At 32.6% G+C, this 15,424-nt stretch overlaps 1 protein-coding gene across 1 annotated transcript; it reads right to left on the minus strand.

Moving 5' to 3' along the window:
• Nucleotides 1–13,820: 13,820 nt before the first annotated feature.
• On the minus strand, nucleotides 13,821–14,739 carry LOC110797662 (auxin-binding protein ABP19a-like). The gene has a single exon (XM_022002769.2). It carries the CDS (start codon nucleotides 14,650–14,652, stop codon nucleotides 14,026–14,028), a length of 627 nt encoding a protein of 208 aa, XP_021858461.1. The 5' UTR covers nucleotides 14,653–14,739; the 3' UTR covers nucleotides 13,821–14,025.
• Between the last annotated feature and the right edge of the window lie 685 nt (nucleotides 14,740–15,424).

Here is a 15,424-nt window from a genome sequence, read left to right on the forward strand (position 1 = left end):
CCATGAATTTGCTTGTAACCTTTAGCAACTAATCTAGCTTTGTGTGTGAACACAATTCCATGTTTGATGGTTTTTATCCTTAAAACAAACTTGCAACCAATAGGTGTGAAACTATTCTTGCAAATCAACAAAATTTCAATTTTGTCATCAAAACATTGAGTATGTTTTATGGCCTCTAACCATTTAAAACATTTGAGTCTATATATGGCCTCTAACCATTTTAGGGAATCTAGGTTTCGTCATAGATTTCTTACAAGTCATAAACTCATTAATCTACATGATAATAGTTTGACTGCAAGTTGTAGGTTTCTTCACTATCGAATAGAAGAATCTCATAGTTTCATTGACCAGAACTCTATGTTTCCTTACTATCTAATAGAAGAATCTCATAGTTCCAGTGACTTGAACTCTATGCCTACTTGGGTATAGAACATCAAACAATAGAATATCAACAGGCACTTTGAGAGTCCTTTGAATATTCTATTCTCCTTGAAGCACTTGTAAAGTCTTCTAAGAGATGTCTATTCTTTAAAAGCTACTTCTAAAGTCCTTTCAGAATAAGTTCGGATTTTCTGAAGCACTTCGAAAAGCCTCCGGAATGTCCGTTTATGTTTGTTGTTCGCCTCGAAAACTTTCGAGGTCTATTTTCTCCCACTTGTCATTTTGGAAACGAATCTCCAAAAGGACATTATTTCGAGCAAACAAACATTATGTTCTCAAAAATTCGTGGTAGAAACAATACCCTTGTGTCTCATTTGAATAAATCACAATGAAACATATATCTAGACTTGGGCCTTAGTTTGTTGAATAACAAACACTAAGCTCCCACTGAGTTTAGCAACTCTTTAGATATATATAATTGAAAAGATATCCTGAAATTACTTTTCAATAGCTTTGACGAATTTGGTTTAGTTTGGTGGTAGTTGAGCATTTTGTTTTAGAAATTATAGGAAAAGTCTTTATGATTCATCATTGATCGAATCAAGTACTAATTGACTTCGATCATTCCAACGTAGATATGCCATATCTTATGGAGCTAGATTGTGAAATTACAACACACAATCATTGATGATCATATTTGGTCTCAAGTAATCATCAACATGATCTAACCTAGATCTCAATGATTTCTTGCCGAGTGGATTTTATACTTCTGAATCTTTGGACTAGCCAAACAGATTCAACTTATATCACATTTGAGTAAATAAACCTATATTCACTCAAATCCATGTGAAATAATAAAGTCATAAAACCTTTCTTTAGCTTTGAACTCTATCGTCTAGGCGTTCTAACAATAGTTCATATTCTTTGTTACTTTCAACAAGTAAGACTAGCTTGTCTTAAGTTGATCTAGAAATCAACCAACTTTCAAAAGTCCATCAAAATAGAGCTTATGAATGTTAACTTGTTGATATGGTCTAAGCAACAATGCCAAAGATTTAATGAAACTCAAATCAAGGGTTTGATTTGAACCTAGTAAAGTTCTTTAAAGAGTTGTTTGTTTTAATCAAGCATATTGACTCAACCAGTAATTGACCATTTCATTCAAATAAACAAACAAACAAGCATTGTTTTTGTTCTTCTGAATGTGAGTCTTTCTGTGTTTGAAGCAGAAATTTAGGTATGCTGATTATGGAACAAAATAGCCATTAAGTTCCAGCCTTTGAAAGGACTTAAAACAAACTAGATGACCCTACAACTAATGTAGCATTGCCATGCTTCATTTCCCACTTGTAGGTCATTAGTGTATCCTAGCTTCCATTATTTGAGTTATTACCGAAGTAAGAACCTCAAGCGGTATATGATACCAAGGAAGTTTGATTGCTAGGTCACTTCTCTTTAAACATAAATTTATAGGTAGAAACGGAATCGTAAATTCCTTTCATTTGTTCCTTGTTTTCCTATTTCTTGTACCCTTTCTTATAGTCTTAAGAATTGAATTCTTTAGTGTTGACTTTTATACTTTGTTAGACATGTCCAATGTCACCAACAAGGTTCTTTACCATTTTAATTTATGTTGAATATTCTGTTTCAACTAGATGATCTTACCAGAAGCTTCTAAAGTTCTCTAAGCATCGATCTATTCGAATGTCTAGGAACTAGACTCATTCGAGAATTAAATGGAAAAAGGATTTTAGGTTGTTAACCATTGGTAAAGCTGAGCGTTTAAACTCAATGCTTTATGATCTCAAAACCACATTGTATTTTGAATTCACAAGCACCAATCGGTTTGCCATTCGACTTTGATACTCGAAAACAACCATAAAAGTCGATATAAGAAACGTACATTTTAAATTGCTCACTTTCTCTCATTTCCGTGAATCGTTCTTGGATTCACTACCAATCGAGGAAATTTACTGTTACCTTTCTAAAAGGATTTATTGCAGTGCAAGATATTTAATTATAAACAATAATTAAAACATACATTGAAGCATGCAAAGTCTAAACATTTATCATGAATAATAACTTGAAATTAAAGCAACCATGCAATTCAAACAAGTTATTAGCATTTTATTCGATTTTATTGTTCCGGCAGGTGTGAATAAAATGATTCCAAGATCCTAAAATCATTGAAGAACTAAGCACAGTTTGTCGACTTAATCCTAAAACATCTTAGGTAAGCAAAAGCCTTTTGCTAATAGTCTAGAAACTATTCTTGGTTGATAGGTACGTCTAAGAACTTATTAGGTAAACCTATCGATTTTGCCACGACATAAAAGGACTCCTTACTTATATCGTTGAGTTTCACCAAAACTAACATGTACTCACAATTATTTGTGTACCTTGCCCCTTTAGGACCAATAAGTAACACCTCGCTGAGCGAAAACTATTACTAGATTGATGTAAAGGATATCCAAGCAAGTGTATATTTTGGCATGGCACCTTTTAACTCAATTTTTAAGTTTGGAACTTAAGGCTTTTACTATGTTGGTTAGATTTTAAGTGAACTAAAATCCTTAATCATGCAACATAATCAAGCTTTTGATCTCATGCATTTTAAGACATATTTAAAACAATAAATAACTTAAAACATGCATAAGATATTTGTGATCTAGTATGGCCCGACTTCATCTTGAAGCTTTGACTTCAAAGTCCGTCTTGAAAATCTCCGTGGGAGGCACCATTTTCTTCAAATAGGATAAGCTATAACTAATTACAACTATTTGATGGTTCGCAGACCATATTTGAATTGAAAAATAACTTTGGTACTTTAGACCAATTACATTCAAATTAATGGTACGCAGACCATATTTTCTATCCTATTTGGGCCATACTAGTCACTTCATAACCTGCAAAACAGTACATATACAATATATACCATTCACCCATTCATTATCATGAATGGCCCACATAGCTGGTTAGTAAAACACATTATGCATCACGTAAACATTTGCAGCAATTAATCAAGGGCACCAATAATCTACCAATTATTCAGTCCTTATTAATTCTAATCAAGTTGTTTTAACCTTAAGGATTTGTAGACCTAATCAAGAGTTTATGACTAAAAAGCGCTCCCACTTAAACCAATAAATTCATATGCTTTACTAATTTTAAACATAAAATTGTATTTCTAGTCTAACCGGAAACATACAAATTTAATTAAAATTTAAAGCTCATATCAATTTATAATTGAATCCAAAAATTTAATTTAATTTCAGTCGTATTTAAATTAATTCATGATCTTAATTTTAGTAAAATAATTAGAATAAATAACATTTATTATAATTATAATATTCAAAATTAAAATCCAAGAAAATAATTTAAATTATTAATTTTAAAATTAATTAAAATTACGTGAACTGAAATTTTCAAATTAAACATTCAAAACGATCTAATCGTAACGCAAACACCCTACGCGTAGCACGCCCATGGGCCGCACGCACACAGCCATCGCTGGCCATGCGCGCGCAGCCCATGCGCTCGTCGCATAGCTGCTGCATCCCTATCGCAAGCCTCCGCACGCATTGGTGCTAGCTGCGCGCGCCAGCGCTCATCGCACGCGAGCTATCGCTCGCAGTGCGCGCGCGCGACATCGCTCGCTGGGCGCGCGACATCGCTCACTGGGCGCGCGAGCCATCGCTCGCTGGGCGCGCGACATCGCTCGCTGGGCGCGCGACATCGCTCGCTGTGCGCGCGAGCCATCGCTCGCTGGGGCGCGACATCGCTCGCTGGGCGGGCGACATCGCGCGCTGTGCGCGCGAGTAATGCTGGGCGCAGCGCTCGTGGCACGCGAGCTTGCGCTCGCTGCGCGCGAGGCTGCGCGCTCTTGTGCGAGGCAGCGCGCGTTGTGGCGCAGCTCGCTTGCTGCCCACACGCGACTGCCTTGGCTCGCCCTTCGCCCATGCCCATTCGTTCATTGCTCGTGGCACACGACACAAGGCAGGGCTGCTGCCTTGTGCTCGTGCACTACGCCCTTGCTCATTGCATTCGTGCCGCACGGGCGACGAGCTCCCTTGCTCGTCGTCGCATGCCCGCATTATACAACACCCCTTAAGGGTAACACGAAGCGTCCATTGCTTCGTGCGTGCAAGTTATATGAACGAATCGCATAAAAATTTAAAATTTATATTTAAAATTAATGACAAATTAATAAATAATATTAATTTCATAATTTTAGGGCGAAAAATCGAAAATTTATTATCCAATTGATTTCCGATTGATATGGATTCAAGTCTAGGTCATAAAAATTTAAAATTTATCGTAAATTTACAATTTTTATGGTGGTTTTTAATCATAGGTTTCTAATTAAATTACAATTAATTATGAAAATCAAATTAATTCTAAATTATTCTAATTTTCAACAAATTAATCATAATTACAAATTAGATTGCATAATTAACAAGACTAGGCATTCAAACTTGTTAAACATATGCAGTAGGTCAATCAAAAATTCAAGATATATCAACAAGAATCGCAAATATTTAATTTAACATCTTAAATTTACGAAATTTTGCATTCGAAAAACTAAAACCTTCGAAAAGTCATAGTTAGGCTTCGAATTTGAGAATTCTGGGTTCGGCAGAAAAAGACTATTTTTGTCAAAATTTTAGAATGCCTTTTACATGCGGAATTGACACAAAAATCACTCAATTCGGATGAGTAATGAAGAAACTGCCGAAAAACTGCGTACGTATAATTAAATAAACGCAATTTGCAATTAATTAACAATTACGAAAATTAATCACCCCTTTTAATTCTTGCAAATTTGTAATATTTAACCATGTTCATGCAATTTAGATTATGAAAATAATAAGGGGCTCGTGATACCACTGTTAGGTTATGATACATATGACAATTCATAAATCATGCGGAAAAAACCATAAACCCAGGAAAACATATTATTTACACATAATCATTTAGCATAGATTAGATGCATACTCTTTGTTGCGTGCCTTCCCTAGCTGCGCCCGAACCGAACAAGAACAAGTCTTTAGGACTCCAAGTGTCGTCCCTCCGTAGATAGTCCACAGCACGTCCGGATCCGCCTTAAGATTGACCAACTAGAATCGCCCTTAAGGTACTAGAAAATTTCGGCACTTTTGGAGCAAGATGTGTGTTTTAATTTTCTCTCAAAAAACTCACTTTTGAATACTTTGAAACTGTGTTATAAATTGTGAGCCCTAGCCTCATATTTATAGCGGTATGGAAAGGGAATCGTAATCCTATTCAGATACAAATTAATCAAACCTAGAATCCTACAAGAACTCTAATTTAATTAATTTATCAAATAGAATTAGGAATTTAATCATTAACCGAACTCTGCATGTTTTAGGAAACGTGCACGAACACAAACACTTGCACACACACGCACGGCAGCCACGATGGGCCTCATGCGTGCGTGCGAGCAGCAGCCTACTCAGCGCCCGCGCGCGCTGCGCGTGCTGTGCGCGCTGTGCGCGCTGCGCGCTGCGCGCAGCCTGCTGGGCCTGGCCTTGCTGTTTGTGCGGCGCGCTTGGCTTGCTGGGCGATGGCCTGGCTTCGTGCTGGGCCTCGTCCGGCAGGCCTCGTCCGATGCTTATTCGTACGATGCGCTTCCGATTAAATTTCCGATTCCGGAATTCATTTCCGATACGAAAAATATTTAATATTTCCGATTCCGGAATTAATTTCCGTTTCGAACAAATATTTAATATTTCCGTTTCCGGAATTATTTTCCGATTCCGGTAATATTTCCGATTCTGACAATATTTCCGTTTCCGGCAATATTTCCGATTCTGGCAATATTTCCATTTCCGATAATATTTTCCGATACGTACCATGTTTCCGTTTCCGGCAACATCTACGACTTTGGATAATATTTATTTTTCCGATACGATCCATATTTCCGTTTCCGGCAATATCATCGTTTCCGGAGTATTCATTTCTTGCCTGTGACGATCTTAGCTCCCACCGAAACCAAGATCCGTCGGTTCCGAATATTCATAGATAGAGTATCTAATGCCATTAGATACTTGATCCGTTTACGTACTATTTGTGTGACCCTACGGGTTCAGTCAAGAGTAAGCTGTGGATTAATATCATTAATTCCACTTGAACTGAAGCGGCCTCTAGCTAGGCATTCAGCTCACTTGATCTCACTGAATTATTAACTTGTTAATTAATACTGAACCGCATTTATTAGACTTAACATAGAATGCATACTTGGACCAAGGGCATTATTTCCTTCAATATAACCATTACAACGTCTATGGCTTATGATATAATATATTAAATTTGTATTATGTAAGTATTTAGACAAATCCAACAAAATGATACGGAGTACATGACTATGTTCATCGTCTATATTAATAGTCACCAAATAACATTAAAATTACAGAGATGTGTAATATAATAGTTAGTGTAAAAATAAAAGATTTACATCTAAAAAATTGAGGAGTTACATAGTAGAGTAGTAGATAGATTAGGTTACGCAAGTTTTTCTCTTGTTTAAGGAAGTTACATACTCCGTACTTTCTTTTTTAAAGTAATAAAATATTACTTATAATTATCGAATTTAGTTGTCAAAATATTATACAATATTATAGTAACCTTTTTTTTTACTATATTATACTTCATTGATTTTCTAATTTATTTGTATTCTAGTTATGTAAGTACAAATCGGTAGATTACATTAATTATTTTTTGTAAATATCCTACTACGTAATCCGTTTAATGGATTATTTTTAAAAAAAATATATATAATCATATATTGTTATATTTGTTACCAAAATATAAAAACATATTTTATAAAGTATTACCCATGTATAGAATGACATCTTTTTTTTAGGAAAATAGAATCAGATACTTTATTGGGTAAAAAGGTAACAAAATAATTTACAATCAAGTATTTTATTTTTTAATTTTTTTATATCTAAAAGAGAGGTCAATCAATGAGTGACATTTGTCATCACCACATTGATTTCCTCTCTTTTAGTATAATATATCTATTACTATATACTAAAAGAGACACCAGGAATGACACGTGTCACTTCCTGATGAAAACTTTTCCCGCCATAAACTATTTCCTAAAAATATATTTATTTTATTCTTTTTTTTTATTTTCTCTCCTTTTGTATAAATGTTTATATATGGAAAAAATATAGGATTATGGAATATGCCATTATTAAAATTTTGGTAAAATTTTAGTCAAACTGTCATATCAATAATAGAAAATATTCTTACTCGATATTTTGGTCAAATTAACATATTAAATATATCAAATATTTTAGTCAGATCATCATATTAAACATATAAAATATATAATACGTAGTAAGTTAAAATATGATAAAATGAGTACATTGGAGATTATTAATTACACGATAGATTTAAGGGATAAATAATTCAATTAAAATTTTTATAAAAAAGATGGTCAAATAATAATTTTTAAATATCCGTGCGTGCACGGGACCTAATCTAGTAGATAGATAAAATAAAGTGAAAGAATAGAGAAGAGTATCCTAAACCCAAGATTCTCCAAAATCTACTAGAAAACTTAAAACGTTCTCTTTATTTTTTAACATAGGGACTATGGACTAAGGAATATGGACCATGGTGTACAGTTAGCATGGTGCACCAAAAGAACATATGTGCATAAGTAAAAGAACATGACAATACGACAAAAGAACATGCAATATAATATTTTACTTTTTTGTTATAAAAAATAATATACTCCATATATATTAATTAATTATTTATTAAAAATATAAATAAAAAACGTATTCATGTTCTTTTCACAGTGCACCATGGTGCACCTTTTAAATTGCGGTAAGAAACTATTTATAGAGGCCGGGGGAAACATGTCCAAGAAACTATTATTTTAATGTAGTTAGTGGGAAATGTGTAAAGGGGTGGGGTTGGGGGAGAGTAGGGGTTGAATTTTTAATTATTTTTTGTATGGAGTAGGGGGTAGGTGGGTTAATAGGGGTGGAGTGAGAAATTATATAATATTGTTAGAATATTTCCATTTTTAGAAACAGGTCAAGTATTAAGGAACGGCCCGATAAGGAAAACAAGTCAAGTATTCCGGGACGGAGGGAGTATATGTATAAGGGCTTTAGCACCAAATGGATTAAAATGAATATAAAATATTAATACTTACATACATGTATCATGTATCATGTATGGCTACATCCAAAGATCGAGTTGATCAGCATACTTTTCAACATAATCTCTATCATATATCCGATGATATTACGTGCGTGCCGTGTTTCTACTTTCATTTGTGACGTAGGAAGGATGGCTGTACGATTCGCAAGTTGCCAAATATTGCTGAAATGATTTCTACTAGTCGAGCCTCCGGTGTCCGATTGATTAATAGAATATATTTTTGGAAAGGAAACGGGCCCACGAGTTCAAGTCTCAGTCACTCCGTGACTGATGGGCTTTTTAAGCCATCCGAGTTCGTTTAGGGCTCGAAAACTGCAGTTTAATTATTTTCGACTTTTGTATTTAATTCCGTTTCGTATTAGGGTTTTGTGTTAACTATTTAAACACTTTATTTTCGTCAATAGAAGGGGACTATTCTTTTGATAATAAAATTTTGAGAGTTTATCTCTTTTCTGGTGGATTCCAGAGCTTTTACATATTTATCGCTCGTAAATCTGTTCGTTTGTTCTAAAGATTAGCGCTTGCTTTTCTTTGGTAATTCCGACTGCGTCAATTTGATAATCATCGATCTCTAGCTCCCCCTTTAATTAATTATTATGATGACCGAGTTTGCTAGATTTGATACATCTTTTTGTCGATGTCTTAACAACAAATTACAGGAAAAGAAACAAACCCGTTGAGGATAACGTGACTATGCTTGAGTTCTTAAGTTTAATTTTATTTCATTAGCTACTGCAAAGTCATTGATTTCTTGTGTACATATGAGGAATTTTTAATTCAGCCATAGCACACACATTAGTATCAACAGAGTCAGTAAAAAAAAAAATAACTTCACAGTTGAATCCTTAGAAATAATAATTAAGGGGGCGTTTGGTTCGTAATGGTATGTGTTTGAATTGAGAATAAAACTATGGTGATATACTGATATGGGTATGAAACTTAATTCCTAATACCATCTGTTTAGTTATATTCCAGAGGGCATGTTTTTCTTTTATTTAATATCTAAAGTTTTAATATGAGTCATACCCATCTTCTCCTTGGGTTTATAAACCCCATTACTTGTGGGTTTATAAACCCCGGCCATTACATGTAGGTTTGATGTATGAGTTTAGAAAATGAAATTTTATAATCCAAACACAAGGTATGTGTTTTGCCCATTCCAAAAACATGCGAACCAAACGGCCCTTAAAAGCATCTTCAATGGTAAGCCAATTTGACAATTAACTTGTTATGCCACATAAGATTGTCTAGCTAATTTGTGCTCCAATGGCTAGCAACTAGCTTGTTATTTAAATTAGTGCATTTGTCCCACTTATCAATTAATTAATTGGCAACATTTGAGAGTTAGTTATCAAGCAAACAAGCTAATTATTTATTATTTTCAGTCCAATGATCTAGCTATTTGCTTGAAACTTTTATAAATTTCAAACTAGTTTCTAGATACAACCTTTGGAGATGCTCTAAAGAAAGCTAGAGATGACTATCAAATGAAAGTGGAAAAGTATGCTGATGTACATGTAAGTATGGATGTAGACATGTAGTCTCTAACAGCCTTAGTACAAGTGTACAACTGTATGGATGTAGCCATGTTTACATGTAAGTACTCCGTATTTTATATTCATCTTAATCCATTTGGTGCTAAACCTCATAGAGGATATACACAAATTTATAATATTGTTATTATTTATTTGATTTTGCTCATGATTTAACTATTTCTTATATTATATAGACATATACATGATCTAGATAAATCGGTTAATATCTAGATATATAAGTTCTGATCTGGATATGATTTGTACAGATCAGTTATAATCTGGACATGATCAGTTCTAATCTGGACATGATCTGTACATATCAATTATGATCTGGACATGATATGTACAGTTCAGTTATGATCTAGACATGACCTGTACAGATTTGTTCTGATCTGGACATGATATGTACAGTTCAGTTTTGATCTAGACATGATCTGGACATGAGCTGTACAGATCAGTTCTGATATGGAGATGATCTAGACATGATCTGTATAGATCAGTTCTGATCTGGATATGATATGTACAGTTCAGTTCTGATCTAGACATGATCTGGACATGATCTGTACAGATCAGTTCTGATCTGGTCATGATCTGTACAGACCAGTTATGATCTAGACATGATCTTTGCAGATAAATTCTGATCTGAACATAATCTGTAGAGAGTCGATATCTAGACCAGTTATAATTTCGACATATCGATTCTGATCTGGATATGATCTGTACAAATCGATTTTGATCTGAACTTATTGGTTCTGTAAGGATCGGTTCTAATGTAGACAAGATCTTTGCATATTTGAACATGATCTGGACATAATCTGTACAGATCAATTATGATCTGGATATTATCTGATCCTATCAGTTCTGGTCTGGATATATAATGGTTCTGATCTATAAAAATCAGTTCTGATATGGACATGACCTGACCATATCGTTTTTGATCTGGACTTAATGGTTTTAATTTGGACATGATAAATTTGAATGTTTTTTTAATGTTTTTTTGTGCTTTAAATAATAGATTTTAATTGCACCGACAACAACATTATTTTTTTAAAGCAATAATAGTAATAAAATATTAAATATAACAACAATGATATAAACATATACCAATAATAATAATAATAATAATAATAATAAAATAATAATAAATAAAAAATAACAACAACAATAATAATAATAATAATAATAATAATAATAATAATAATAATAATAATAATAATAATAATAATAATCTGGTATGATCTGATCTGATCTGAACTTATTTTCTTTCTAATCTGATCTGATCAGAATTTATTTTTCTGATCCGATCTGATCTGATCTGGTCTGATTTGATCTGATTAAATCTGAAATAAGGTGAACTAAACAGGGCCTAAGAAATATGCAGTGAACTGTTTAGATTAAAGTCTCAATAAGACTATTACCCTTAATAAATATAGTTGACAAATTAGTTTTAAAAAAATTAGGATAATTAGTAAAATATGAAGTTTTGACTTTACTTTAGCATGATCACGTTTGTTACAATACCTATCAAAGTTTCATAACCTATTTCAAATAAATTACAAATTTACAAGAAAATATATAAAAGAAGATGAAATTATATGAAGTATTTTATTCCTATACAATGATTTAGTAAATGAATAAGTTGTAGGCCATGAAAATCGGATCAAAGACCCAACATATGGTAAACATAATTAAGTTAATTAACTAACCCCTATATATATATATATATATATATAAAGGAGGCATTTTTGCTGAAATATTAGAGCGCCACGTAGGATTACTAATGGTTTCGGCCAATAAAAATAAGATTTTTAATTTATTTTTGAATTAAAAAATTTGAGTGCCACGTAGATAATTAATTAGATGACACATAGATATTTTAATTAATTAATTAATTACTAATATATACAACTTTATCAAAATCAAACACTCTAAAAATAAAAAATCAAATCTAAAATAAAATAAAATTCATCCGAATTAAACACTTATCTAAAATAAAATTCAATCCATAATCAAACATTAATTCAATATTAGAGCCCACGTAGGAAACTTAATGGTTTCGGCCAATGAAAATAAGATTTTAAAATTGCTCTAGAATTAAATAAATCAAGTGCCACGTAGATAAATAATTAGGTGCTACGTAGATATTTTTATTAATTAATTATTAATATTACGCATATACAATTTCATCCAAAATCAAATCTAATCATATTCAAATTTCTAATTGATTAAGTCTTATAAATTGATCGTATTGTTTAATTCATAACTCATACACAATCGCATCTTTCACTTTTAAGTTTGGTTATCAATAAGTTGCAGCGGGACATGTTTGTTCAACTTATTTTGATAAAATAAGTTCATATTAAATTAATAATTATTAGTTTTCGTAAGTTTAGACAAACTAGATAAGTTCATAGTCGTACTGTACCTAGGCAAGGAACATTCATATGGCTGCCATTGCCAATGGCGATAAGATTTTGCTTACAATGCTTATACTCAATCCCTAACACCCAACATATGCATTTTAAGAAAAGCTTTATTGATTCAGAGACAATGACACATTAACAACTAATGAATCATGATATACTAGAGCGCCACGTAGAAAATTTAATGGTTTCGGCCAATGAAAAATAAGATTTCTAATTTATTTTTGAATTAAAAAAATCGAGTGTCACGTAGATAATTAATTAGGTGCCACATAGATATTTTAATTAATTAATTACTAATATATATAAATTCATCCAAAATCAAACACTCTAAAAATAACAAATAAAATATAAAATAAAATTCATCAAAAATCAAACACTTATCTAAAAAAAAAAAATTAATCCATAATCAAACATTAATCCAATATTTGAGCCCCACGTAGGAAAGTTAATGGTTTCGACCAATAAAAATAATATTTTGAAATTTTTTTGAATTTAAAAAATCAAGTACCACGTAGATGAATAATTAGGTGCCATGTATATATTTTTACTCTGTACTCCGTATTAATTAATTATTAATATTATGCATATACAATTTCATCCAAAATCAAACACTCTAATAATTAAAAAATAAATCTAAAATGAAATTTAATCCAAAATAAATAAAACTAATCTAATTAATATATAAAATATAACAGTTGATAAATATATGATTTTTATTTTAACTTAACACTTTAATACAAACCGTGCATCGCACGGGCTAAAATCTAGTCCACTAATAAAAAACAATAGCATCTCCCATTTTTTAAGTGTAGAGATTTTCATATATCCAGTTCATTATCAAAATCAGTCACTAGTCTTTGAATCTACAACATATATATATTCAGAACCTTTCCCCGGCTTTTTCGAGCGTGAATTAAGCTTTTTGATACATAAATTAAGTGCTATACTTGTTGTTTATATGTGTAGGGCTTATAGAATTTATTGAACCATTCTCCAAGATGATAAACAGAGTGTGCACTAAGTCATAAAACATATGGTTCTTACAAATTAAGATATGAAGCTTAGGGGATTTTTTCCCTCTTATTATCTCTTTGAAAACCATACTTATTTGACATATGTGCTTCATTTGTGTAGGTAGTGTTCTTCACAAGTTGGCGAAGTTGAGAGTGGTTATTATGTGTTTGAAATACATGTATGATATTGTCACACTATATTGTCAATTAGAATCTGATTAAAATATATGCATGATATTCTAATTAAGTATATAATCATTAAGTGAAAGGAAAAATGAAAATATTTTATTAATCATCAATTAGAATTCATCATGAAATTCAACTATCAATAGAGAATAATATCAAACTAAAGGGAAACAACTATACGTGTAATACTAGCGACATAAATATTTATACACTCTTTAGTATAATATATTAATTAAAAATTATATTTGTTGCACATTGAAACCAAATAGTAGAGGGGTCTTATTATGCTGTACCGAACATTCTTTTCATCCGCATTACTTCTTCATGACTCAGAAGTGTGATTTGCTCAGCTATATCAGCAGGTAAATTTCCAGCAAACAACGAGGGAGTTGTGAGTTGCAATGCTGGGTTCGCACCATTCAAAGTCACAAATGCAGTAGCCGGAGTTCTACCAACATTGATCTGGAAGTGAAGCATTGCTTGTGGAAAGACCATCACATCACCAACTTGTAATGTTTTATAGTATGCAGTGTTGTTTGCGTCAATAAATCCGGCAATGATTGATCCTTTGGCCAAAATAAGAACTTCTGATGTACGATGGGAGTGTAGTGGGATTACTCCACCAACGCCAAAGTCTAACCTTGCCATCGAGATGCCTAAACCATTTAAAGCTGGGAAAGCATCTGAAAATGCTAGAGTCACATTGTTTCCGAAGACATTTGTGATGGTTCTTTCACCACGGAAGCCAGTATAAACGAAATCATCAGTTGTAACACTAGCAGGATCTTTGCAAGCATACCCTTCAGGGCCTCTAGGGAGACTAACATCCCCAACACAAAAGTCGAGTTCTATGGCATGAGAAAGAGAGGCTAGGAGGCAAAAGACAAAGAAAAATGTAAGATTGCTCATCGTGTAAGCTAATATAAAGGTGTTGCGAGATCGTTGATGTAAATGTTAAAAGGGTAGGTTTAGTATTGTGGATTAGTTTCTTGCATTTTCTTAGCAATATTTGGTGCCCCTTATATAGAGAACTTATAGTCCTTTAATAGGAATGTAGGATGATACTTCGTATGCAATGAAGGACAGATTGACGTGACTGTTGACATCTTCTTCACATCTAGAATTCGAAAATGTTGAAAACCAATAATTTTATCATCATCATTCTATTTATTTGCAGTCTTTTAAATTATGGTCTTTATTCTGATAAAATGTGGTCAATTTTTTCATACGAGATTAGACGCAGTCCAAAAGTATGCATCAATTAAAACTTCAAAGTATTACCTGAATGTCTCATCTAATTGGTTAACTATATCATCTACTATCTCCATTTCATAAATATATTTAAGGTTATTATTTGAATATAATAAAAATATGGATAAGTAAGATAAATGTGTAAAAACTAAAAAGACGGGTGAGTGTAAGAAAAAAAATGAAAAAGGTAAAAGAAAGTGAGTGAAAAAATGTAAATATTGTGTGTATTGGTAAGGTAATAATTTTTTATGTCCAAAAATAGAATAAAACTAATATTAATAAGTAGGGGTGGACACGAGCCGAACCGAGCCGAACTCTAATAGGCTTGGCTTGGTTTGGTAATTTTTTCCGAGTTCGAACTCGAGCCCGAACTTACGTCGAGGTTAAAAATCTTGATCGAGCGAGGCATGATAAGAATTTTTCGAGTTCG

This window comes from Spinacia oleracea, chromosome 2, assembly GCF_020520425.1.
Source record: "Spinacia oleracea cultivar Varoflay chromosome 2, BTI_SOV_V1, whole genome shotgun sequence".
Lineage (NCBI taxonomy): Eukaryota > Viridiplantae > Streptophyta > Magnoliopsida > Caryophyllales > Amaranthaceae > Spinacia > Spinacia oleracea.